Genomic DNA, 27,933 nt, shown 5'->3' with positions numbered 1-27,933 from the left:
TGTGTGTGTGGTAGGGGGTGATAATCCCCTGTAGCCCCCTTTTATTTTGCCTATGCCTGTTTTGAGGTCACTACATTGTGCAGAAGGGGGTACGCCATTCATGAGTAAATGTATTTTCTTCCAGTCAGTCTTGACCAAGTGAGTGCAATACATTGACTGTAAACAAGTTTGAATTCACACTGCTGTATGAGCATGATGGTCAAAACCTGTCTCATGTATAAGCACTTCAGAGTCTAAGGGCGAGGGATACTTTTTCTCCTTATGTGTAGCAACCTTGGTGCTGGTTATAACGAGTAATGGGGTGGGGGTCAATGGAATATATTCAGGGCAGTTCCCCCAAGTAAATGTTTTGGTGTTTGTAAAAATGCTTCAGGGAATACAGTTTTGATATTTTTTATCATTTTGAATTCACTGAAACTTGTTTCAGAGAATTTTGGCACACCTTTTTATCTTGACTTTTATTATCAAAGTTCTAGTCTGTGTAAAGTTAACCCATTGTGCCCAGTATGTGTATCATAGAAGGTAAAACAAGTGGTACAGAACTTGGCTGATGTTAAGGTAGCATGTGCAGCTAGGTTAGTGTGTCAGCAGGGAAACCACCTTGGGGTAACAGCACTTAGCGCAGAGGACTAACTCTGAACTTATAACAAGCTTCTTCAGGCCAGGTTGAAGGGTTTGATTCCCTCCACCTACATTTATCTATTGTGTTACTCTGAGTGAGGCATGTAACTAGCCAGTGCTCCTGGGTTTCCTCTGAAATGGGACAGTTGTGTCCAGTGGGCATACCCAGCCACAAACTGGTAAAAGAATCTTTATGGGCTTGCCTCTTAACTGTGCATCTCAGACCTCCATGTATCATTGTCGAACTTTGTTGTTTGACACCCAGGGGACACTGGTTAATGTGTGTCTACTGCAAGTCCAGAAAGTGGAAAGATAAGATGGCTTTATAGTTTGTTACAATAATGTTAGAAGCATTTTCTTTAAAGAAGGGCATATTTTATGCTAAAGGACATACGCTTAGTAAGAAGTAGGCCACCTGTATTGTCATCTTTGTGTACTCATACATTTTTGAAGTGGGTGATTGAAAAGTTTGATACTTATTCTCCAAAAAACTGTTTTATTATCTTCGGGGTTGTAGGGGAGACAGAGAGCATGTTCTGACATTTATTGAGTAAAAGGCAGAAAACTAATTTTGAATGGGATGCTGGTTCATCACAGGGTATTCTCACACACACACACACACACACACACACACACACACACACACACACACACACACACACACACACACACACACACACACACACACACATGCAATTTGGAGGCGCGCCTGTTCACTTAATGTGTGCCTTCTGGAATGTGGGAGTGAAGTGGAGCATCTGGCAAAATCCATATGGATACACAAAGGATATGCACCCACTGCATAGAAAGAGAGTCCGCTGGAAATCAAACCACACTTTTACCAGTTAGGATATTCAGCCTGAGAAACATTCAATCACTTTTCTTCCTCCATTACTTAGCAGCTTCACTCTCAGGTTTCTGTATATAACATAGCTGGTGCTGCTTACCTAACTTCCATTTATGTACGTTTTCTTTCCCCTGCTGCCTTCTAGCCATCAGTACTTTGTTTTCTCCTTAGGATGATGTTCCACCAGGGATGAGAACTGATTGTAGAAGACTGTCATCTAGGCAGCCATTAGGGTTTCCCTAGTAATGATCCGAGTCCCCACCCCCGGCTGCTTGATGTGTTCACTCATTGTTATAAAGGTCTGCTATGGCTTCCTCCCATGTCACTTTTCACACTCCTGCATCTGCCTTCTTTAAGGTTGCTGCGTATTGCAACTTGCAGAGCTGGCACACATCCCTGAAACATATGCTCATGCTTTATTCCCATTTTACGACATGAGTCAGCATCACAACAGACAGGAGCACCTTCACCTCTTCCACCCCTCCATAGAGTAGATGGGCTGACATCAGTCACTCACTCCTATCCTCCTTGGTCAGCTCCCGTAGTACCCAGGCTGGCTACGTGAACTCATTTGGGATGTAGTCAGGTCTCCATCCCCTGTATGCCATGGAACTGATAATTCTTTTGTAATATTAATGGCAAGGGAAGGAACAGAAAGATAATCTTTGTTAATCCTCGATGTGTCATGAGCATTAGATATATTGGGAAACGGTGCACTTTTCTTCTACTTGCAGTACTACAGTGTCGCTAAATCAGAAATGCTGACAGCTTATTGCAGCCTTATTAAGCATTTGCTACTCAGCTGCATCTTTTCTGATCTTCTGATACTTAGATGTCAGCCTTTAGATGAATGACATTCTGCATGAGATCCAGTTGTAAATAACAGTCCTGTACTTAGCCCAAACGAGACCAAGGGTTTAATAGCAGGGATATGTAACTGTCATAATAAAGTATGTATTACATTTGTCTGAATGTAAAAAATGGAATGTGACAGTTTTATAGACACTTATTGGATAATATTTCTGTTTCTTGATGAACGTCTGTGTCATCTAAGCCATAAGTTTTATGCACTGATTAAAAATGTATTTTAAGTATGTAAATATAAAGTGCCTTCATGTTAAGTTTTCAGATCTACAAAACAATAAGAGGAAACGGTCCTTTGTATCTATAAGAACTCTTTAATCCAGTGCCATTCATTTGGGAAAACCTTGTAGTGGTTACTATTGTTAAGTTGTGCCACTCAGGTGATAGGTGAAGTGACTGTTAACAGTTGCTGTACCTTCCCTACAGACACATTTAGTGAAGGACTCCTTAGAGGAAACTTTAAAAAGAACTGAAGAACTTTGACAGATCTGCATTGTCTTGCTGCTTTACTGACTTTGGACCAATTATTATTTCTCATTTTGTTGTTTACTAATTATTTAATGTTATCTAATTAAGTAATTGCACAATAAGAGCACTTGGAACAATTCAGATACGTAATCAGAAAAGAACTGGTACATTTGTGGTGTGGTATTATTAGTCAAGATTGTGTTTCTGCAAGGCTGAGTGCCATTCTGCAAAATTAACATTAGTGTTTGCAGGTGCTTGCTAAGTTGTCTTACTGGGCACTGTGGCTGTTCAGTAGAACCCAGTAGTTACTTCTCGATTCCTATACTGAACACAGAGATTTTATTGGTATTTCTCCTTGGTATATGATCCTTTATGGTGCCACTTCTGTTCCATTGCATGTCATGTAACTGTATTTTGTGGCCTTGTGTACACAGTATGCCCTCTAGCAGGCATGAAGATATGTACACTGTGGTTTTCTTCCTTAGCTTTATCATTGTCCTCATTACCACTGTGGGGAGCCACGTGTTTGCAGTACAGGTTTGTTGTCTTAGTCTTTTTGGAAAGTTTTATACAAAACTGAAATGAAATTAAAATGAAATTAATGCCCACAGCTAATAGCGCCCGAGGTTAAAAAACTGAAACTAGTTTATTCTGCCATTGAACTACTTTAGACTGTTATAATGTCAGAAAAAATGGTTAAATAATGTCTTGTTTATTGTGACAACACAGCACAACTAAAATATAGTTTTGTGTTTATTTTTTTTTTCCCATTTTTAATAGGTCTGTTTATGATGATCAGCCAAATGCACACAAAAAATTCATGGAAAAACTTGAAGCCCGAATTCGCAACCATGACAGAGAAATTGAAAAGATGTGCAACTTCCATCATCAGGGATTTGTGGATGCTATTACAGAGCTACTTAAAGTCCGAGCTAATGCAGGGAAACTGAAGGTAAGTAGGTACAAAACTTCAAAATGTATCACAGTGTACTCTTAAGTCAGAGGTCATTTCAACTGCATCACGATGCAAGATTTTTCTAATTCCTGTATTACAAAACTCCAAGGTATTAAAACAAAGTGCTTCATTTAATGTTGCTTGCATAGCAAAGAAACAATTAAATAGAATATGAGGACTAGAGAACTGTTCATTATTTCTGTCTTGACTGACTGCTTCTTGCAATTCTGTGCTTGTAGTTTTTAAATTGACCCAAAACTATTTGATTTAATTCTTAAAAATGTTTCTAGGATATGTATCTAAGAAGGTACTTGGCTCATTAGATGGTTCATTTTTTTCTCTGTTTTCCATTTAATAAAAATAATGCTGGAAATTGCTGAAGCTGTTGCAGGAGAGCACGATGATTTGCTGGTGTGCCATTTCCATGTTGTGATAGTATTGCAGATTTTGAAGAAAATAAGAAATGGTGTCTATTACAGTACTTATCCCACTTCAGCTCTTGAGGGAAAGATGAGTTTTAAATTCTGTGGGAAGGAAAGGGGAAAGAAATGTGGGGAGTTTCACAAAAAGTCATGATGAAATTGGCAACTACCTCAGTCAGAAGGATTAATTTCAAGCCTTTGTGCGTAACAATCCATATTTATTCTTCCACAATGGCATATTTCACTGTAGGCAAGTCCCAAGTTCACACCTTCATGGTCTCAAACATATATAATGGCCAGAGTTTCATCTCTGTCACCACTAAGATGAGCAAAAACTTAGTTTATCATCCAAAACTTCTCCAGACTACCTTAGCTCCTCTTCTTTACCCATAATACTATTTGCCCAAAGGTCCCACTCCTGATTTGTTTAATTGCATGTTAAAGTCGGGTCCCACCAATCATCAGCCCTAGAGTACTGAGCTACCGTTTCTATATTTGGAGAAGGAAACTGCTTATCTGAAGTAGGAACTTCATTTGTCAGCAACCTGTGGGATACGGATCCGATCTCTGATCCGAGCCGGCAACTTCTAACATAGCATAGATCCGAGCTCCTAGCTCCTCCCCTTACCCATAATCCCCTGCCTGCCCTAACTGACCTCAGATCTAGTTTGCCGCTCTTCAAGCAACAGCTAGGTTCAGAGCTCTTGGCGTTTTGTGAGGAAAAAAAGTTTTTATATTTTTTCTTCTGAGTGACTGGTTGTGTGTGTGATAGGTTTACCCTTTCTCCTTTTACATATCTAACTTACTTGTTTTATTTTAAGTATAATTCTTCCTCCCCCGCTGGTCGTAGTGTGTGTGTGTGTGACTGGATTAGGGGCCTAGTGAGTGTGCTTATTTCAATATGTCGGAGGCCCCTAAGGCAATTTTTTCGAAATGCACCGAGTGTGGTCACAAGCTTTCACCGGCTGATGGCCACACTCGGTGCGTTAGGTGCCTTGGGGGTTGAACACCTCTCTTCGGGTTGCGTGATTTGCGCGGCGTTCAACCCCAGGGCACTCAAGGATCGAAGGTCGAAGCTAGTTCTGGCGACTCTTCTACCCCCAGACTCTGCTTCGGCCTCCGGTGCTTCGGTGCCCGCTACCCCCCCGGTAGCTCTCACCCCTGCCTCCCTTCCTCCGACCGGGACTCAACCTCCCCCTTCGGCTCCGGAGGATAGGGAGGCCAGGAAAGAGAAGCGGCGGGAGAAGCACCTTAAGCGGCGGGCCGAGGACTCTTCATCAGCCCCGCCCACCAAGAGGGCTTCCCCGTCCAAGTCTTCTCAATCTCCTCCTCAGATCCGATCCTCTTGTTTCTCCCCGGGTCCCGAGGAGGAGGTGATCCGGTCCCCGTCGAGGTCATCGAGGCGACACTCCAGGTCTGCCTCGGTGGCCTCGTCGAGGTCCACTTTTAGCATGCCTGATGCAGATATGGACGGGATGATGAGGAGATTCATCCAGGCCCAGATGCAGATGGGAGTGCTCTTGCCTCTCCCCCCCCTCTGGGGGGGAGCTCGACCCCTTTTTTTTTTGCTCCTATAGCTCCTTCTCCGACCCGCATTCCGGGCTCGGAGCCGAGCCACGTTGGATCCCGGGGGTAGGTCGGAGCCGACCGTGCTGGGCACGTCGGCTCCGACTATTCCCTCAAGTCTGTCGGATCCGACCTCTCGGAGCCGTGGGCCGAGCTTTGGATCCGAGGGATTCGGTGTGCTTTCGGCTCCGTCCCGGTTGGAGCACACTGGTCCTTCGGATCCGACGTTCTCGGCACCGGGTCCGATCCACGCTTCGGATCCGAGCAGGAGTCGGATCTCGGATCCTTCTAAGAGCGGCTCCCCCTCGGCTTTCGCTGCGGTGGAGAGGGCACTGTCGAGTGCTTCCAGGCCTCCGGTCCTGGCTTCGGCTCCCTCCTGCACTCCTTCTCATCTGATCCTGGCTCCCCTCATCCGAACCTCTGGGCAGCCTGCCTTAGCGCCTTTAGGAGTTCCAGTGGAACAGGTTACAGCCTGTGAGGACTCCTCGGACAGCCCCCCCAAGGAGATTCCCCACAAGGCAAAGTGCAAAAGGAGGCACATAGACTTCCCTGAGAGTCTCACAGAAGATACGGACTTGGATGAAGGGGAAGGCTCCCCGAGATCACCCCCTGAGGATGTCTCCTTTGGAGACATCATGGAAATGCTCAAAATCAGAGGTGGGTGGTCTGCCCCCAAGGCTTCCTCTGACGAGTCCGTATTCCTTGAGGCGTTCGAGGCAGGACCATCCACCTCTTGGGTGTCCCCTCCACCCGACCCCCTGGTGGATCTCATATCCTCTAGGGCTTGGAAGGAACCGGACACCGTAGAGCCGATCCCCAGACGCCCAGACAAAATTTTGAGCCCCACTGCAGAGAGATCACATTGGAGCAGAGGTCCCCCTGTGGATGCCATGTTGGTAGCTGCAGCCACTAAGAAAGAGTTGGCTCCAGAGAGCCCCACGGTTCATCCTCCGAGCAAGGAGTCTCGCGCGATGGACCATCTTGGGAAGCGGGCCTTCAGTTCAGCGACCTTCTCTATGAGGGCCTTGAACTATATGGCACATGTTATTAGGATGCAGCGGGACCTAATTAAGGAATACGCTGCTTCTCCCCCAGGGTCCATGTCTGAGGGAGACAAGGATTTGTACTCTTCCCGAATGGCCACCCTCCGCTCTATCTCTAATACCTCTATGCGGCTATTGTCTCATGCTACAGAGGGAGCCGCTAGAGCAGGCGGAGTCGGGCTTGTCATGAGGAGACAGGCCTGGCTCCATCACTGTGACTTCTCGGAACCTTTTAAGGCGTCATTCGCGAATGCCCCTTTTGATGGTTCTGCACTGTTCAGCAAAACCGTTCGCGACACTCTTGTCCAGAGCGAGAAAGACGGGAAGACCTTGTCTGCCGTCGAGTCCGCTTCTCTGCCCCAGAGGTCCTTTTCCAAGAACCAAAAGGGTCAGAAGAAGATGTGGTTCGAAAATCGCATCAGTCTCAGTCTGCTCAGGACAACCAGTCCTCTCGTGGCAGAGGAGGACAGGGAGGACGCCCCAGAGGCAGAGGGGTCCGAGGAATTTTGGGTCCAGAGAACCTTTCTCTGAGAGGCCCACGAGAACCCCTGAGGGGTTTCCCGACTGCTCCACTCTGGAGGCAGTCGGGCGTTCGAAGCACCTGGCAAAATGGGAGTCCATAACAACAGATCGCTGGGTGCTTCATTATATCCAGAGGTTACCTAATTCCCTTCATAGCCAACCCCAGAATCAGAAGCCTTCCCACGTCCCACCCAGTCAAAGAAGGCGCTGCAGAAATCCAGCAGCTTCTACAAAAAAGAGCCATCCAGCCCGTCCCCCCAGATCAAGTCGGATCAGGGTTTTACTCCAGGTTCTTTCTGGTGACAAAAAAGATGGGGGACTTGAGGTCCATCCTCGACCTCTCTTTCCTAAACCTGGTGGTACCCAAACAAAAGTTCCGAATGGTCATGTTGCAATCCGTCCTCCCCTTATTGCGGGAGGATGACTGGATGTGCTCTATAGACCTCAAGGATGCGTACTATCACGTTCTAGTGGACAGGCGTTCCAGGAGGTTCATCCGCTTCCGGCTGGGAGCCAGTCACTTTCAATTCAGGGTCCTCCCCTTCGGTCTCACCTCAGCCCCCAGGGTGTTCACCAAGGTCCTAGCGGTAGTAGCGGCCCACCTGAGACTCCAGGGAATTCAGGTCTTTCCATACCTGGACGACTGGCTCCTCACAGCCCCAACAAGGCATCTACTTTGCTCAGGCAGGGACTATTTTCTCGGTCTGGCTCCTCTATTAGGATTAACCATCAACATGACCAAATCCTCTCTCACCCCTACACAGATACTAGATTTTATAGGGGCAAGACTGGACTCCAGACAGATGCTTGCGTTCCTGACTCCGGATCGACTTCGGAACCTGATGTTACACGTGCAGGCCATTCTTCATCTGCAAACTCCTTCGGCGGAATTGATTCTGAGGGCCCTAGGATCTATGGTGGCTGCAATCCCTCTGCTACCATTGGCCCGGCTGAACATGAGGATTCTACAGTGGACCCTCCAGGTACAATGGTCCCTGTCTTGCAACCCTCTGTCTCACCCAGTTTCCTTAAGCAAGGTTTGCAGAAAATCGCTCCTGTGGTGGCTCCAGTCTCCCAACCTCCACACGGGCCATCCCTTCTCACTACCTCCACCAGTCGACACAGTGACCACGGACGCTTCTCGCCTGGGGTGGGGGGCATTTTTCAGGCAGAACAGTCCAAGGCACTTGGAACGACGTAGAGACCTCTTTGCATATCAACGTCCTAGAGATGAGAGCGGTGCTTTTGACGTTGCAAGCACTACACAACTTTCTTCCGGTAGGGACAATTGCGGTACAGACAGACAACATGTCGGTAGTCTGGTACATCAACAAACAAGGGGGAACCATGTCTTACCACCTTTGCCGCGAGGCCATGAGAGTGTGGGAATGGGCGATTTCCACCAACTGCTTTCTCATAGCAACGCACATTCCGGGAAGGTCCAACATTTTAGCGGACAGGCTCAGTCGTACTATCCTGACTCCCTACGAGTGGTCTCTCAACCTCCGAGTGGCAGAGCAAGTATTTGCCCGATGGGGGCGACCTTGTTGCAATCTTTTTGCCTCTCCTTCAAACACGAAATGCAACGATTACTTCGCTCTGATCCCCCCTCCAGGGAAGTCCCCGAGAGACTCTCTAGTTCATGCTTGGCCTCCCGGTCTGCTTTATGCTTACCCTCCTCTACCCCTGATGTTGAAATTGTTACAGAAAGCCAGGCAGCTGGGGAGCAGAATGATCCTCATTGCCCCATTCTGGCCTCGTCAGACGTGGTTCCCTTACCTATGGTCTCACCTAGTGTATCCACCATGGATTCTGGATCCCATTCCAGATCTCATCTCGCATCCTCTCGATCTTCCAACTCCGAACCTGGTCAACCTCAAGCTGATGGCTTGGTTGCTTCAGTTCCACTCCTCATAAGGACTCCCGGGAGCTCATCACCGGTTAAAGCCATTCTTGTAGCAGCTCATAAGCCTTCCACCAGGAAGGTTTATCGGAGTAAGTGGAAACGCTTCACCATTTGGGCAAAACACTGTCGTTTAGACCCGTTCACAGCCCCGATATTATCGATTCTAGAATTTCTAACCTCTCTCTTTCACCAGGGGGCTAGTTCTTCCACAGTCAAGGTACAGCTGGCAGCAATCTCATACTATCATGTGGGGCAAGAGTCTGGTCCTATTATCACTTCCAAACTGTGTAAAACCTTCCTCAAGGGTACCTTCCTCCTTAGACCTCCAGTTAGAGAGGTGGTACCCCCATGGGATTTATCCTTAGTCTTGCAGTCCTTGACTGGTCCCCCATTCGAACCGGCTGCCACGGTTGATCTCAAATTTCTCTCTTGGAAGTCAGCCTTTTTGGTGGCCATAACTTCAGCCAAAAGGATATCGGAATTGCAAGCCTTTTGCGTCAAACCACCATATTTGGTTTTTCACCCGGACAGGGTTTACCTCAGAATCAACCCGTCCTTTCTACATAAGGTATCTTCAGAAGCGAACATCAATCAATCCATCAATCTCCCAGTGTTTTTCCCCAACTTTCATAACAAAGGAGAGTACAAGCTTCATTCCTTGGACGTACACAGACAATTACGTTTTTATATCCACAGAACTGCTGGTCATAGGCAATCCGATCAGTTGTTTATCTCCTTTGCCAAAAGTAATTTTGGAAAATCAGTTTCGAAGGTTTCTCTCTCTAGATGGATCTCGAGTTGTATTCTGTTAGCATATCAGAGTTCGGGAAGGCCTGCACCTCAAGGAGTCCGTGCTCATTCTACTAGGGCCATTGCCACTTCTGCAGCCTTTCAGGCTAGGGTTCCACTGGATGACATTTGTTCCGCAGCCACTTGGGCTTCATCTCACACCTTTATCAGCCATTATAAAATAGATGTTATTTCCCGAGGTAGAGCGTCCTTTGGCTCTGCGGTGCTCGAATATCCTTCCATGAAGGCCACCCAAGACTTAGGTAGCTGGGGACTCTGTCCCACAGGTTGCTGACAAATGAAGTTCCTACTTCAGATTAAGAAGTTATGTACTCACCATAACGCTCCATCTGAGTAGGTATCTTCATTTGTCTGCAACCATCCCCCCCTCCTTCCCCCTGACCGATTGGATCGCTCTTGTGTTATTAGCATATGTTCCCATTGGGACACCTGTTATCTGTTGTGCTATGGGGCAAACTTGATCTGAGGTCAGTTAGGGCAGGCAGGGGATTATGGGTAAGGGGAGGAGCTAGGAGCTCGGATCTATGCTATGTTAGAAGTTGCCGGCTCGGATCCGAGATCGGATCCGTATCCCACAGGTTGCAGACAAATGAAGATACCTACTCAGATGGAACGTTATGGTGAGTACATAACTTCTTATTTCTTCTTGGGATTGTAAATTGCTTCATTCTAGGCTACAGCCAGGTCAGTGTGTTTCATTTATTTCTTACCTTGCTGAGTTTTTTTTTTTTGTCTGTATCTGTCTTTCTTACGGTTAAGCTTCCCTATCTTCTTTGCTTACCTCCATTATTTTGTACTACTGTAGTTATAACTGCACTAGAAATTTTCTGTTTATTGTGAAAAAGTGCAGGCCATTTGAAAGTACAACTTAGTAGCTAAACTAGACATTTAAAATATATAGAACGCTTAGTAGAAGAGAATTTCTTGGAGGATTGTGCCGTGTGTGCTGCTTTTTAAATCTCCACACTTAATGCAAAACCTTTTGAAAGTAGTAATGCTCTGGATTACCACTTCTGAGCTCTCCCACAGGATGCTCCTCCTCTAGCTGTAAGGAGTCAAGCAAGAGAAAGTAATTTAGTAACAGAGATAGTGTGTCCAGCGCTAAAAAGCATAAATCTACTGAAACACACACAGTTTTCTGTATTATATGTGCTGTTTGTTCAGTCAGCACATCCCAGCACAATACTTATAAAAGGTGTAGCCTCCTTGAAAAAGAACCAGTTAGGCTGTCTTGAGTCCAAACTTCATACCCCTGACCCTCTTCATCAGCAGCTCTCAGTCTCACAGGTCTACTTCTGTCCATCTCAATCATAAGAGCATGTGGTAGAAGTATGTCTTTGTCAGTGTTCAGGAGATGTGGTCCAGGATGAGAGCACCTTCCCTGCCTGCTTTTTTAGATTTTGGCTGTGATCTTTAGTCACTGGAAACCTTACAAGCCACAGTTCCATTGAGGCCAACTGCTGACTATTTGTTGTTACTTTGATGGCTGAGGTGAGGTCATTGCCCTTGAATTTGATGGTTCAGGTGTCAGCCTTGCCATTGACATCAATGTTATTGATGTCCGCTTCCTCGCGGCTGGTGTTGCCATAGACATTCATGACCAGTCTGTCAGGACTGCCCTCAACCCCATGTCTGTTAGGACCATGTGTTCCATTCCCAGAATTGGCATTTCAGCATGCCACATTGAGGCCACTGACCTTGATTGAAGTGTTGAGGGCTGCTTCAATGCAGATGGTTGGGGTTGACCTGTTAGTCCAGGGAATGGAGGATGGGGCTGATCCTTTCAGCTCAGACCTCTGGTCCATCGGTATTGGGCATAAAGTTCTTAGGTCTGTTACACCCTGAGTTTTGGACCATTGCCAGTTTCTGTGCCTATGTTGCATACTTTCTTGCATGAGCGTACCTCTTCACTTGAGTTTGGGACCATTGTCAGTTTCTGTGCCTGTTTTGCAGACTTCCTTGGATGAATGCACGTCCTCAGTGATTTTGGTGTTAGCCCAGGGCATGACTGTGCTACTGTTCTAACTCTCCGTTCCCCTTCCAGCCAGGTAAAGTTACCAGTTGTGAATCTTTGCAAGATGTGATTATAGTGCCCATGTATAGGTCTTTGCCCTATTCAGATGCTCCCTTCTCTGACCTGTGGGCAAAACCATGTTCCAGAGGAATAACCTGTATTTGCCAAAGGAATCTTCCACTCCAGATATGCACAAAGACCAGGAGGCTGATTCTTTCACCCTTCCACCCAACAGTCCTACATTGAGGAATAATTTAGAGCTCATTCTGGAAAGGCCAACTCAGGATACTCCCTCTAAGAGCATCCTTGTGGTGACTTTCAGGTTCCCTCTGGTTTTCTGTTTGAGTGGCTCCTCCAGATGATGAGATGGACCACCTGGTTGCTGATCATACTTGGAAGAACCCTGATGTGGTTGCTTCTGTCCCAAAGAGTCTAGATTAGAATCTGCCATCTGCCCAATGATCACACTGTTTGTTTGTAGAATCCATTGGTGGGCTCCATCATTGATTTGCATGCTCAAAAAGAAAAGAAAAGGTCCTTGAGCTGCTAGCCAAAGGTGTGCATCCTTGTAACAAAGAGTTGCATGTAATAGGCTAGAGAATCACTTTTTTTTATCTTTCACATTTACCTTGTGGGGGTTAAACTACATGGTGCGTATGCTGGAGTTTCAGAGGGAACTAATAGATAAGATGGTTGTGCCTCTGAAAGGGTTGCCTAATGCCAATTTGGAATTGAAATTACATTCCCAGATCTTAACCTTTTGATCAGTAACTTACAAGACCAGGCTCCTTACTCATAATGCTAAAAGTAGTAAAGTGTGAGCAGCATGCATGATTTGGTTAGGTAGTGAACATTGTCTCTATGCCTTGGCTGGGTCCACCAACTTTGCCCAGACCAGTTTTATGATTGATAAATTTGATGGTGCCTTACTCTTTAGAATAGTCATAAAAGATGAACTTGAAAAAGAATGGGGGGGGGGTCCACTTTCCAAAGTTGGGATGTAGCTTCCAGTGCCTCATTATCCATTTCATAGAACCAGCAAAGCTTGTGTTTGCTTTAGTTTTGATGCTTCCTGTACTTTAACTTTTGAGGTTCTGGCATAGGCCATAGAAGACAGTTAATTCAAAAACTGTCATCTACAAGGAGAAGGTTTTCTGAGAATGAGCAGGGGTACTGAGGGACATCTTCCATAAAGCATCAGTCAGCATCCTGAGTCCTTGTCTGGCTCCTCCCTTTTGGAAGCTTTCAGGGCCTATTTGTTCCTTCACCTGACCAATGGCTAGCTATCATACATAACAGGAGATTAAGGACATAATATCCAGAGGTTGTCACATTCCTTTCACACCTCTACCAGTGCTGCAATCTTCCCCTCTCCCAAATGTTCAACCCCATTAAAGACTAAAGGTTCTATATTCACCAAATGCATATCTGTGGTTGCAGAAATTCTCTGACTACATTATTTAGACAATTGTCCCCAGTGATGGACAGTCTTATCTACTTCTTCAGCTGTAGTAGTAAGTTTAGCAAAATCACACCTAATGCCCACGCAATCATTTAATAGGCTGTACTCTGGGCAATTGGCCGTGCAGGGCCCTTTTTCCACCAGACAAGACTACCTCCCATCTAGTCTGTAACACAGCTGATTTAGAGCATTTTTGTTCTGGCTGCTTTTTAGAGCACTGAATCTGATGGAAACATCAGTTATCACATAAGGGTGATTTAGTGGACCCTCAGTATTCGGAGTGGGCTAGCTTTTAGATCCATTGAAAACGCAGACTAGGCTGTCTTAGAAGTGCAGAGGAGCCCCTGCTGTCGTAGAGTCAAGAATCCAACCTTTGTCTGGGTAGACGCTCTCAAGACCCATTTTTATTGCCAAAACAACCATGACCATGGATGCTTGTGCCATAAAATGGTGGGGGGGGGGCATTATTTGGAGTAGTCTACAACAGTAAAGTGTACCAACAAATAACTACACACAGAAAAAAAATACATAAATTTATGTATAGAAAAATGAAACCTTTAAAGCTTGTTTAAAAGAAATGGTTCCACTTATTTTCAGGATATTTTTATCAGATATATCTACAGTTACATTTGCTTGTGGATTTTGTAAATATTGAAGGTTTATGGCAAATAGTCCATTTTCCATTTCATCAAACTTCTGTAAAACCGATGAATCTCGGTTAAGGTATGACTGCTGTTCCAACCAGATTGTCTAAGCCAAAAACAAGACACGTTCTGCATTCCACGTAGGGAAGATAATAAGAAAACTAGTTCAAAGGGTTTATGAGGACTAGTATGTTATCAATAATAAAAGCAAAAATAATGCATTATATAGGCATGTTGTTTTCAGAAAATCAGAAGCTTTTTTTTTTTTTTTGGTTATGTTGGACAATGTTTGCAGCAAAAACAAAGTTGGATGTTTTGAAACTTCTTAAAAGTAAATAAGTGATTTGGTAATAACGATTGCAGGATAATTGTGCACTAGGGCTTATTAATATTGATTTCATTTTAAATCAAAAATCCTGTAAGCTGTCATGCATGTTTGTGTTTAGATACTTTGTGAGCACATTTTATTGGCTGAGATTTGAGCGTGTATTTTTTTATTTGCCTGTGAAGTCTTGTATCTTTGTTCATTCTGATAAAGTCTTTTATTTATTAATGACATGGCTCCTAATTCTGAAAAGTCTGTAACTCCTTTCCTGATATTTTTAATATGGCTTTTCTAGAGAATACAGGGAGATGTCTTTGGAGTGTCTTTTCCAGTTATGTTTATATGTTGCTAGACCAGTACCTGTTGCACACTTTTGCTGTGTTTATGTGTGCATGTTAACATTGTTTTCAGTGTTTTGCAACTGTTGATTGCTATGGGGTTGTTGTATTTTCAATTTATTATAGTATTGACTGCAATCTACTTTATGCATTTTACTTTTTTCTTTCAGACTTCTTTGAGGCTTTCTGCATGAATATTAGCAGATACAATATTCTTATTCATTGCCTTCTTGATGTTTAAAAAAGACCAGAGTGTGGGTTTGATATGCATACCCTTTTTATACAGGTACTTGTAGTGGACATGGCTGAAAACTGCAAGCCCTTACAAGATTTAAGAAAGTATGGCTGTGGGTGGTGGCTCTTGCTGCAGAGAAAAGCACCGACAGAGTAAGCTGCGATTTTATGAGCATAGCAATGGCAGCATTTGCATTCCCTTACACAGTAACAAGTTAATTAGGAGGACGTATGAAGGATGGAGACAAAAATCAAAGTGGGGTGGGGTTCCTTTCTGATAAGTTGTGTCTGAACAGAGGAACCAATCAGGAGTGTCTCCTTCCCCTTTGTGATTTTATTATATTTAGAACAATTGGCAAAGAAAATAAGAGACTCAAAAATTCAAGGATATAATTGGTATGGTAATCAAGAAAAGTCAGCTTTATTTGCAGACAGTATTATTTTTCTACCCGATAAAACCAGAAAAGGACATCTCAGTGGTGTGGAGCGTGGTGTGGAGCATTCTGAGACAGTTTCAAGTTTTTCCAGGATATAAAATTCATGAAGATGAAGCCGATAGCTGTAAACTTTGTGCCACACATTAATTGGATCAGCAATACCTATATTTATTGAGACCTGATAAAATGAAGTATGTGTTAAAAAGGATTCTGTTATGATTACATATGGGAAGAGGGAAGAGACTAAACAAAGGATAACAAAAACTGAGAAACTGTTAGCTCTTATCTATGAATATAGATAACAAGTACTGGATATAGATAAGATACAAGAAGGAAAAAATGTTTTTAGTCCCTTTAGCTTTATACATAGGGCAAACATATTTTTATTAACCAGAGGAGAAACTGTGGATCATAAGCCCCTGGCGCCCGCTACCTCAGAGCCACAGGCTGCTACCGACTCCCACGTGGAGCCGACTGGGCCTCTGGATACTCAAGGTATTGGACACTCGGAAATCACTCCCTCAGATGGGTCCGGAGCCGCTGAGCAGGCATAGTCTTCTGAGGGTGTCTTCAGACCTACACAACTGTATATTAAGCCATCTTCAAAGATCAAGACTAAAGCAGCTCTAAAGACAAAGAAACAAGTGCAGCATTCTCCTACTCAGACTTCCATGCCTAAAAAACAGATGCTCAAAACGGCCGAAGACCTAATTACTTTGATTAGGGGCTCCCAACCCCCTCCTGATAAGAGGCCTAGGCAAGAGACGGAGTATGATTCCTCTGATCAGGTATCTATTTCCTCTGATTCCTCTTCTGAACAGGATTACTCCATGCCTCCCTATGAGGATTCTGATGCTGAAGAATCCATTCCTTCAGCCTCTCCTCCTGAGGATTACTCTTTTGGGGAAACACAGCATACTATGAGGGAGCATTTCCACTGGGAGAACCAAGATTATTCTGAATCTAAGAAAAGGCTCAGAGACTTTCTGCTTCTTCTTCAGCACAGACCCCTTGCTATTCCACCTGTTCTAGACATTGTAGATAATGTATTTTCAGAGTCCGGTCTGTCCCCTGACTATTTACCCCCTGCTCCTGCTAAGCCAGACAGATACTACAGGGTCCCGGATTCTCATAAATTCCTATATAAAAACCCTGCTGATGACCTAGAAACTATATCTCAAGATCCCAAGGGGGTTAAAGCTTCCACTGCAAAAAACCCTGTCCCCTCTGATAGGGATTCTAGGGCTCTAGACAGATGGGGAAAAATGTTTACACTTCTGCCACGCTGGCTGTAAGGGCTTTAAATTGTCAGTTTCATATGCTTAAATATCAGCAATATTTAATGTCACTACTTAAGCAGAAAATGTTGACAAATACTGAATGTTCAGAGAACAAGGAATTGCAGGATTTATTGCATGCAACTGAACAAGTGGGAAAGCATACTTTGCAATGTGGTTATGATTCACTGGAGGCCTCTTGCAGGGCCGCTGTTACAGGTTCTGTTATTAGAAGGCATGCTTGGTTAAAGGAACAGAATCTGCCTGATCATGTTAAAGCAAAATTATTTGATGCACCATTACAGCATAATACTTTGTTTGGTACTAAAGCAGAAGAGGTGTTGAAAAAAATGGAGGATAAAGCAAAATCCCTGCAGACAGTCGAGGATTTCTTACAGGTACAGCCACCCAGGTTTAGCAGGAACTGGCCTTCTAAAAATTGGTCCTTTCCAGTCTCAGACAGACCACAAAGAGGCAGATACAAGCGTCCCAGAGGCAGATATCAGCCCCAAGGCTCATACAGGCCTAAACAATGGGGTGCTCCTACCTCCAAAAGCGGAGAAGACAAATCACAACCTTACAGGAAATAGTCCCAATGACTTTCCTCTACCATTTCCAAGCAGTTTTCTTTTGACAGCCCCTTTAGGGGGAAACTAGCACGTTTTTCATCAAATTGGCAAATGGTTACCCAAGACAAATGGGTCCTGAACATAGTGTCCCAAGGCTACAGGTTCCATTTTCACACTCTACCAAGGTCAAAGGGCATGCCAGACCTGCCACACAATCAATGGGCAGAGGCACAAAAGCAGATTACAGCCCTCATGGACATGAGGGCCATTCAGCAAGTACCACAACAAGAGCAGGGGCAAGTATTTTACTCCAGACTTTTCCTAGTACCCAGGAAGGACAAAACCTGGAGACCAATTCTGGACCTATCTATACTAAATATGTTTCTGGAAGTTCCAAAATTCAAGATGTTGACTCTACAGCAGCTACTGCCCATGCTGGGCAAGAGGGCTTGGCTCGTAACTTTGGACCTAAAAGAGGCACACCTGCATGTCCCAATCAGACAATCTTGCAGAAGATACCTCAGATTTATAGCTGTCGCAATGCAGTACCAATTCTCTGCACTTCCCTTTGGCTTATCTACTGCAGCCAGGGTCTTCACATAATGCCTGGCACCAGTAATTGCGTTTTGCAGACAAAAAGGAATTCAAATATATCCCTACTTGGACGACTGCCTAATTCAAGCAGAGAACAAAGACACTCTTCTAAAGCATCTAGCGTTTGTAAAAAGATTATTAATTGGCCTAGGGTACACAGTAAACGAAAAGAAATCAAAGCTAGTGCCCTCTCAAGAGGTAATATTCCTGGGTGCGAGCTTAAATACAGCTGCCCAGATGGCTTATCTCACGCCAGACGAGCAAAAACAACTGACTACTTACTTCAAGAAACTGGCAACAAAAACCCACTTATCTGCAAGGAAAATCCTGCAGGCCTTGGGTTTCATGACATCCTGCATTCTGCTAATTCCATATGCCAGACTGCATATGAGGAAACTACAATGGTATCTGAAAAGTGTTTGGACTCAGCATTGCCACAACCTGGAGACAGTAATTGCACTCATTCCCTGCCTAGAACAGGAGTTTCGATGGTAGGCAGAAGTCTGTCACCACAACAAGGGTCTGCCATTCAGTTTATCCTCAGCCAGACAGACACTGACAACGGATGCATCAGATTATGCCTGGGGGGCCCATATGGCAGGAAAATGTATTCAGGACACATGGCCTGCAAACCAGATGCATCTTCATATCAATCAAAAAGAGATGCTAGCTGTTCAAAATGCCCTGACAGCTTTCAAGGACCTGCTTCATCCAGGACAGTTACTGATAAAGACAGACAACACTGCAGTCATGTGGTACATAAACAAGCAGGGAGGTACACATTCCTACCCCCTCTGCAGACAAGCAATGACCTTATGGGACACAGCATTGGCTTTTCAAGTTCACCTGCAAGCACAATTCCTGCCAGGAAAAACAAATACTCTGGCAGATGAACGAAGGAGAAACCTCATGGATCCCCATGAATGGAAACTGGATCCACAAGTCTTCAGCATGATAAGGAAATGGGGATGCCCAGACATAGATCTGTTTGCCTCCCCTCACAACTGTCAATTGCAGAGATTTTGCACAAGGATTTATCACAAGCAAGCATGGAAAGTGGACGCCCTATCATTCAGCTGGAAACATCTAACAGTATATGCATTTCCCCCACTGCCTCTCCTTCCCAGAGTACTCCTAAAGGTCAGACAAGAGAAGCCATTCTGGCCGACAGAGGGTAGCCTGCCAGCAGGATAACCCAAGAGTAATGACTGCAACAGTGAATACACTCGAACATCTACATTTATGGTAGGTACACAACTGTACTTTTTGTATTTTTGCCAAGTTAACCAATCTTTGTCTCTAGTCTTGAGTAAGATTTTAGTGGCTTTGTTTAACCAGGGAGCAGGGTTACTTGGCAATCTTATTGTTTTCAGTGGGGCTAGTTGGTTTAAAATCCCTAGGAATTTGGCATTAAAGTATTCTACTGCAATATCCAGGGGAAGGGTTTTTATAGGAGCCCAGTCACAGGATTTTAGGGCTTCTGAGAATTGCACTGGGGAGAAGTTTTGTGGGAGTGGATTTGTAAGAAAGTGGGGGTGTTGGTAGATTTTAGTTTGTGCCGAAGGAGAAAGGTTGGGTTATGGTCACTGAGGGAGTCAGGTAGTATCCCGGATAGGTGGTCAGTATTGGGCTGGTTAGTCAGGATCCAGTCTAAGGTGGATTCACGTTTGGTGGTTTTGTCAATTCTTGTGAGTGAGTGTATGAGTTCTACGGAATTATATAGGTTTAGGTGGTTGGTAGCTATAGGTGAGTGTATGGTGTTCCGGTCTATGTTGACATCACCTAGGAGTACAGTTTCGCGGGACAGGGAATGGGAAGCCCAGTGGAGTATAGATTCTAGTGTCTTAATGTTGTCTCCTGGTGGTATAAAAATGCTGAGTAGGTTTAGTTGTTTGTATTGATTTAGAAGAATTTTGGTGCATAGGGTCTTGACAGTGTTGAAATCTGGGGTTTCTTTTTGAAGTAGATAAACTTTTAAATTGGATTTGTAAAGAAGGGCAATACCACCACCTTTTCTGTGAGGTCTGTCTACTCTTAATATATTGAAACCAGGTGGAGTTATGAAGTTATCTTTAATGTAGGGTTTAAGCCATGTTTCTGTAATCAGTATAATATCTGGGTTATATACAGAGATGGTTCCATGTAACTGTTCTATTTTATTTATGATAACGCGAATGTTTAGGTTTAGTATGAGTATATCAGTGGATTTGTGTTTAAATGGGAGATTGGGGTCAGGTGTGGTATGGGTGTTGTTTGTTGGGCCAGGGTTGGAGTGAATATCACCTCCTAATAGTAGTTGAGCTGCAATGCTGGTGATGGTTTTAAGGTAGAATATAGTTAGGAAGTGGTATTTGAGGCTAAGGTGTTTTTTAGATTGTGAGGTATAATGGATAGGAGAGGTGAGTTGTAAGATTAAAGGGTAATAGATAATTAGTTGTGTGTTTGCAGGTGTGGAGGGATTGTTTGTGGTGTATGGTAGGGTGGGTGATTTGATGCAGTACATGGTGTTAAGTGGGTGGTGATAAGTGGCAATGATGGAGATAAAGTAAAGACATGGATAGATAAGGCAAGAGTAATGGGAGGATATGGTTGTGGGAGAGTGGTGTTGGTAACATGGTAATTGAGTTCTCTGTGTTAGAGGGCTGTGGATGGTTGTGGAAGGAGAGGAATTATATGGAAAAATAAAATAAGTAAATAAATCAAGTTACATTTGTTCTTGAGGAGCAGACTAAGGTAGAAGATGAAATGAAATGGCTGGAGGGCAGTATGTGAAATGGGAATAGTTGGAGCAACAAAGGTAAAGTCGCTCAATAGGGGATAAGATGAGAGGAAAAACAATGGTTAAAGGAGCGAGAGGGTATCAGCAGAGGAGGTAGTTTTCAAGTTGGGTCATTACAGGAGCAGATCCAGGAGTTAAGTGAGTGGATGTGGAGAGGAAGTTTGTTCTATACAGGGCGACTGAGTGACTATAAAGTATTTTGCTAATGGATTTGTTAGGTTTGGAAATTGGCAGGAAAAGTTGATAAAGCTGCATAGGTCATGATTAGGAATATAAGGGGAGATGAGATTTGCCAGAGATAGACAAGCTAGGGGTTGGTGAAGGATGGAGTGGGTCAGATGAAGCTGTGGTAGGAGGAGATGATGAAACTTTACCAGTGAAGTTTTTTTAAGGAAAGGCAGTGATGGGATTGATGAGGGAGATTACTGCCGAATCTAGCTATTTTATTGTGAGTGAGTTCAAGTTTGGTAGACATCTTCTTTTGGAGGTTGGTAAATATTGGGACGGCATATGGTAGGGTATTCTAAGAGCTAAGCCAACACTAGAATGGAAAAAAAAGAGATTCTGCCAATAAGGATGACTGCAATTAGGTGTATAGAGAATAGGCAAGAAGGACTGGAATTTACTGGAGGAACCCGGGAAAAGAATCAAGGTATTGGGAACAAGTAATTGGAGAAGGAAAAGTAATACAGTGGGAAGAGTCCAAGAAGACATTTGGACTGCAGGCTAGAGATTGCCTTCCCTATCAGGGATTGATGTCAGAGTAGGTTTACTGTCAAAATGTGTAATGGCACTTAAGTGAAACTGGGATGGTTGAATGCATGTTTCTGTTTCCATAATGCCGATGTGGAAATGTTAGACTCCACATTAGCTAATGGAAGTGTACATTCGCTAATATGAGATTAACATTCTGAATGAAGATCGCCCAATTTCCACCAACACCCTGTTGGCCACCAGTACTGGCGGCAGTCGTTGTTAATCCGGGCCTTGACCGATCTGGCATGAAAATCTTTATTGTTGTCTGCATATGACATTTGGCAACAGTTTTACACCGGGTGCCCTTCCTGACATAACCTTCCCCATTTATATGGGCTTGGGACCGGCACGAAGAAATGCACTGGCTTGTGGATCGTGCATCCCCAGTGCCAGAGTAGGGAATAGGTTGTGGAGACCTTGCAGCAGTGGAGATGTGCTCTGGAGAGGAGAGGAATAAAGGTCAGCAGGACTGAGACAGAATATATGTGTGTGAATGAGAGGGAGGATAGAGGAATGATGAGGATGCAGGGAGTAGAGTTGGCGAAGGTGGATGAGTTTAAATACTTGGGTCAACAGTTCAGAATAATCGTGAGTGTGGAAGAGAGGTGAAGAAGAGAGTACACTCAGGGTTGAGTGGGTGGAAAAGAGTGTCAGGAGTGATTTGTGACAGACCGGTACCAGTAAGAGTGAAAGGGAAGGTATACAAGAGGGTAGTGAGACCAGCTGTGTTATATGGGTTGGAGATGGTGAGTCAGAGCTGGAAGTGGCAGAGTTAAAGATGTTATTTGCATTGGGTGGGATGAGGATGGACAGGATTAGTAATCAGTATATTAGAGGTCCAGCTCAAATTGGACGGCTTGGAGACAAATCCAGAGAGACGAGATTGCACTGGTTTGGACATGTGCTGAGGAGGGAAGCTGGATATATTGGGAAAAGGAAGCTAAGGATGGAGCTGCCAGGTAAGAGGAAAAGAAGAAGGCCTAAGATAAGGTTTATGGATGTGGTGATAGAGGATGTGCAGGTGGTTGGTGTGACAGAGCAAGATGCAGAGGCCAGGAAGAAGTGGAAACAGATGATCTGCTGTGATGACCCTTAATGGGAACAGATGAAAGAAGATGATGATTCTGAATGAAAATTGCACTGGGAGATCGGGAATTTTACCCTTTTCCTCATTGTAGTGCGATCTCGGAGTTGGAATGTATAATATGCAAGGGCTGTGGGGTGCAAGGTGGCTTGCCCCCCTGCAAAACCGTAAAAACATGTGGTTTACCCTTACACTTTCCACGGCAGCTTCACCACAACAGCCTGCGGGTTTGACATCATGTCCTTATATTTTGAATAATTTCAAATGCAGCTGGTGATGATTGTCGACATTCTGTTAGTGACATTACCAGATTTAACAAGGATATTCAACAAAATGATTATAAATTGTTGTTAATTTCAACATTTTCATGGTAAACCGCCAGAGTACAGGCAAAAGAGAAAGTGATAGGGGAATCCTAAGTGAAAGACTTGTATTGGTAAAGTTTTTAGTTGACTATAGAACAGAAGCTGCTGTTAAAAAGTGATAACTGTAAGAATCAATCTGAGGAGTTTAGAAAAGGTTTGGAAGATATGAGAAGGCATATGTGTGGCTTCTAAATATGTAGTAAAATCTAGAAGATTTATAATTTTTGCTTGGAAGTGTTTGCATAGGTATTTTTGCACCCCAAGCAGACTCCAAAAATTGTTTCCTCATGTAGATGGCAAATGTTGGAGGTGTAATGGGAAAGAAAGAGGTAACTGGTAACATGTTTTGAGAGAATAATGAGTTGACAGACTAACAATTCCATGCAGAGTACAGTGTTAGAAATACTGGATGAACAAATTGGTATGTCTAAGGAAATTATTTTTTTAAGCTAGGTTCCTGGATCTGAATTGTAGTAAGGCTAGTATGGCCTTAAGTTTAATTCTGGTGGCTGCCAAAAAAAAAAAAAAGTGTAACACATTGTCTAAGAAAAAGGCCTGCTCCTTTTAATATTTTCTTGGTAGACATAGTTTGCTTTACACCCTGAAGGTGACAGTAGTAGCAGTGCACGTAGAGGTGGCAAGTCCTGCACAGGCAAAATTGGCAGCCATCTTGAGCAGAAAATGAATCTGGAAGGAATGTGTTCTGCTTTACCCTAAAGTTTAATTTTTTTCCCTACAGTGGGTATATGTATATAGCATTTTTTGGTACATTGTATTGGTGGCAAAAGATATAAGAATGTTTAGAAGTGAAGATTTACAACAATTTATCCTTACAGGGCTTTCACTTCAAAGCCCTCTCCCTTTGATGTGTTGTTACGGCTGCCTAAAGAAATAGGATATTTTTACTAGAAAATCCAAAAAAGACAGCAAATGGAGCCTTCAAACCAAAGGTTCAGAAGTCAAAATGTGAAAAGAAAGAAAATCTGAACCATCAAGCTGTAAAACACGTAATTTAATAAAATAAACACAGCGTAAGCACTTTCAGGTTATACACCCTTCTTCAGACAACTTAAAACATAGTAAAACATCACATTTAAAATATCAAATAACCAATGAAATTCAATAATGAATCCACCTCATCTTTAAGGCGGGCTTTATAGGGATTACACCATTCATGCCTGGGGGTCTGTGTGCTGCGTTCTCAACTGTCCATTTTGACTCGTGGTACTCAGATTGCGTAAATACCCCCCCTCTCCTGGAGATATTCACTATCTGTAGTACCATAAAATCAAAAGTGTGAGTACTATTACTGCTAGTATGTTGATATAAAGCATTGCATTCATTACCTAAGCATATTGCGGACATATGCTGTAAAATCCTATTTTTTAATTTTCAGTTGGTCTTTCCTACGTAAAATGAGTGGCAATGTCTGCACTCAGCCAAATGTATGACATCTGTTTTGGTACCACAGGTCCAATGATGAACTCTAACATGGCAGCGAACCGGCAGTCTACCTTAAAAGGCGATAAAGGAGGTTCTAAGACAGTGCAACAACATAATTTACAGCAGCTTCCCAACACTTGGGTCCCACTACCAGTCCCTTCTCATCAAATGTGAATGCAAATAGCGAAAATCAGTGTTCTTCTATGGGGTAGGGGTTTGTAAACATTATTCCAACTACAGACAGTGAAATGAATGCGTTAGGAGCGAGACCCAAAGTGACTAACTCTCCTTTTCATGTTTTACCTGTCCCAGTAAAGAAAAATGCCAACATTCAGAAGGGACAGCCACAGAGTTGGAACGTGAAGCGCCGCAAGACTTTGTGTAACCTGAAAGCGCTTACTCTGTGTTTATTTTATTAAATCACATGGTTTACAGCTTGGTGGTTCAGAGTTCCTTCTTTTCACATTTTCGTATTTTAACTTCTGAACCTTTGGTGTGAAGGCTCCATTTGCTGTCTTTTTTTGGATTTACTGGTGTTGTGGTACCTTTGCACACATGGCTGAGAAATTTACGAGATCGGATCTGAAGTTTTTGTCTTTGGATCTGAAGGGTTCAGATTGGAAGATTTTGTCTTTGGATCCAAACAGGTTTTGAAAGATTAGGAGGCAGTTCTGAGCCTGGAGTCGGGGAACTTGTAGGATCTGGGGAATGCTTCTTAACCTCTTTTTTGTCAGGTTTTTAAGGGGTTTGAGCCCCAGATGCTGCATCAGGAGTTTTTGATGAAAGTAACCTTCTCAAAATTAACTTTTTTTTTTTTATCAATTAAAGCCATAGGGTTGAAGGCTTTGCATGTGTTGCATGCAGAATGCAAGTGTGCCTGGCCTAAACAGTATACACATCAGCATCAGTGGGAGGAATTTTGTGGCCACAGGCCATACTTTTTTAAAACTGGAGTTTTTTTTCCAGACATATTGTAAACTACAAGAACAAATAAGTACAAGAAAGTTTTTTTTATTTTTTTTTTTTTAAAGAAAATGTGGTACTATAGAATTACACTATAATTGTGTAGAGAAATAAGGGAGGATACATATAATTCTTTTTCAAAAGAGACAGTTAAGGAAAACTACATTTACTCATGAACTCTACTACTGCCAGAGGGTTTACAGTTATCACGTCCCTACGTGCAGGTGTGAAGTTGGCAAACGCTATCTGAAGTATGTTAAGGGAGTAGTGCATTACGTGTAAGGGAGGAGCTCAAGAGTTTGTGTTCCATGAGCTGGAAAAAGCAACCAAGTCATATCCAAGGATTGGATTCAAACCCATTTGTTGAGGAATGCATGAAAATGACATCAGATCTGTATTTTTATGTGTTTCTTAAGGTACATTTTTACATATTTAATGTATGAACTATTCTTATAGTTGTATTCTGACTTATTACCTAACCATTAAAACAAAGGAACAACTCATGATAGACCTTAAGGTATTTCCCTTTCTGTATTCTTCGGTCTCATAATCCATGAGATAGAGGATACTCCCTGAAAAGGTTTCTATGAGTGCTAGTACTTATGCCTCTGGACAAGTTTCTTAGCATAATGTTTTCTGGATGGTAGCAGGCAAGACTTTTCCTCTCCCTTCTGTGTCTCATCTCCCCAAGTATTATGACAGCTTGACTTGCAAGAATTCCCATGAGGTGATTTCAGCAATATCACAGAAGTGTCTGGAATCCATCCGCTGCTTATAAGATTCTCTCTTTGTCTGTCATTGAACAACTGAAGTGGTATGAAGAGGTGGGAAGACCTATTGTTTTTCCTTATCTGTTCCAGATTATGTAAATGATGACTGCTTCAGACTTGAGGTAAGGAGCAGATCTCAGATCTCTCATGGTTGCAGAACTTACTTTCTCTATCTTATACCAGACTACATTTAAATCTGAAAGAAAGGTTTGGACATTGAATGTGCCTAAAGGTCGTTCATATAATCTCAGATAACACCACAATAGTATGGTATTATAAATAAATGGAATTTATTTACCCTTTTGAAGCAGGAAGTATTCATTTGTTTGACTCTATCTCACTAAAAAGCTATGTTTGGGAAATGTTTATGAACAATTGTATTATTTCAGGCTACAATGCAAAGATTTGGGAATTATGGAGACTACAACAACTTAACTCCAAATCACTGGTCGCCTCAGAATAGAATAGAATATTACTACATATGGAGTGTAATGTTTAGCTTTCACATGGTGGTTCAGGCCCCCATACATAGCTCATGAGGGAATAATTTAGTTTTGTATATACATTTGTTCCAGATGCTGTACACACGAATATATGTTTTCCATATTTAATATTTTGAATTGGCACATTTCAGCAGAATGGGCACTGTACAACCCTAATGCATTGTAAACATATAAGGAGATTTGAGCCTACCAGCTTTGCAGGATAGCAATGAATATCTTGATCAATGGATATTCATTTCATGACATTCATATGCCTGCAGAATACAAAGCCTTTGCAGACATGCAGATGTTAAGGAAGATCTCAATGACCCTTTAGGGCAGTTGAATCCTTACATTTATGAGGACTTTTTCCACAGATCTTTCTGCTTCTTCTCAAAACACACTGCTTCCTTCCATTTTGATAGGATTTTAGAAGTTTCCTTTATTTTTTGCTACTTCCCCCCTCTGCCTGATGACTAGCGAGCCACTGATTGCTCATTTGTTCCCTAGAGATGTGGAGATCTCTCTTGTAAATCTCCTTGAAAGAGAGTTGTCAGAGGAGCCATCATTTAGGCAGTTTTAGGGAGTTTCTTGCAATCCAGATAGTTTACAAGGCAAGTAGGGAATGAAAGTAAATGGTCAGGCATTTCTACCATTTTATGCACATGTTCACAGAAACTCACATAATTTGGAGTCAACAGTCCACCTATCACATGTGTTTGCCATGTGGGAGAAAACTGGAGTATCCATTAAAAATACACACAAACACAAGGAGGACTTGAGATTGGTAAGGAAACCAGATTACCATAAAAAAAAAAAACAACATGGAGGGTGCTGGCTCTACACAAATGGTACCTTACACAAGAATGGAACTAGAAGATCTCTTGATGTGAAGTGACAATGATACTCTGTGATCAGCCCTGCTTATCTGTTTTGTTTGTGTCTTTCGGCTTTTCCCGGTTAGGGGTAGCCACAGCGGAACTCCAGTCCGCTAATGATTGGTAGTAGATTTTTACGTACTGGCTTGCCGGGCCTAACGCACAACCTTCAATGAAGGAACGCCCATTCACGCATGTCACTACACAGAAGACACTCTAACTGAGAATCGAATGGGCAACGTCTAACTGTGAGGCGACAACGCTACCACAGCACTACCACCGCAGTATCAGCCCTGCTTATCTGTAAATAACCTTGCACCACCACTGCAGTTTCAGCCCTGCTTATCTGTAAATAACCTTATTCTTATTTGTTAGTCTTTTGGTATAAATATCGGGTCTATATTATAAGAACGAAGTTTTAAAACTTCAAACACCATGTGAGCGAAGTTGTAAAACATCGAAACCAAAATAAAAAATGTAGAAATAAAAGAAAAA

General features: G+C 43.2%; 1 protein-coding gene across 2 annotated transcripts in view; it reads left to right on the top strand.

Annotated features, from left to right (window-relative positions):
* EXOC6 (exocyst complex component 6) overlaps positions 1–27,933 on the top strand; it is a 1,799,203-nt gene that overhangs the window by 349,288 nt on the left and 1,421,982 nt on the right. For both annotated transcript variants that reach the window (XM_044056688.1, XM_044056689.1), the window contains exon 2: positions 3,581–3,752. In XM_044056688.1, coding sequence (XP_043912623.1) covers positions 3,581–3,752 — 172 coding nt within the window. The remainder of the gene's footprint in view (positions 1–3,580; positions 3,753–27,933) is intronic.

The sequence above is a fragment of the Protopterus annectens genome, chromosome 14.part0 (assembly GCF_019279795.1).
Source record: "Protopterus annectens isolate FY-2018-M chromosome 14.part0, PAN1.0, whole genome shotgun sequence".
NCBI classification, from domain to species: Eukaryota; Metazoa; Chordata; order Ceratodontiformes; family Protopteridae; genus Protopterus; species Protopterus annectens.
The sequence above is the reverse complement of the archived record's forward strand: the minus strand, read 5'-3'. Positions and strand labels throughout refer to the sequence as shown.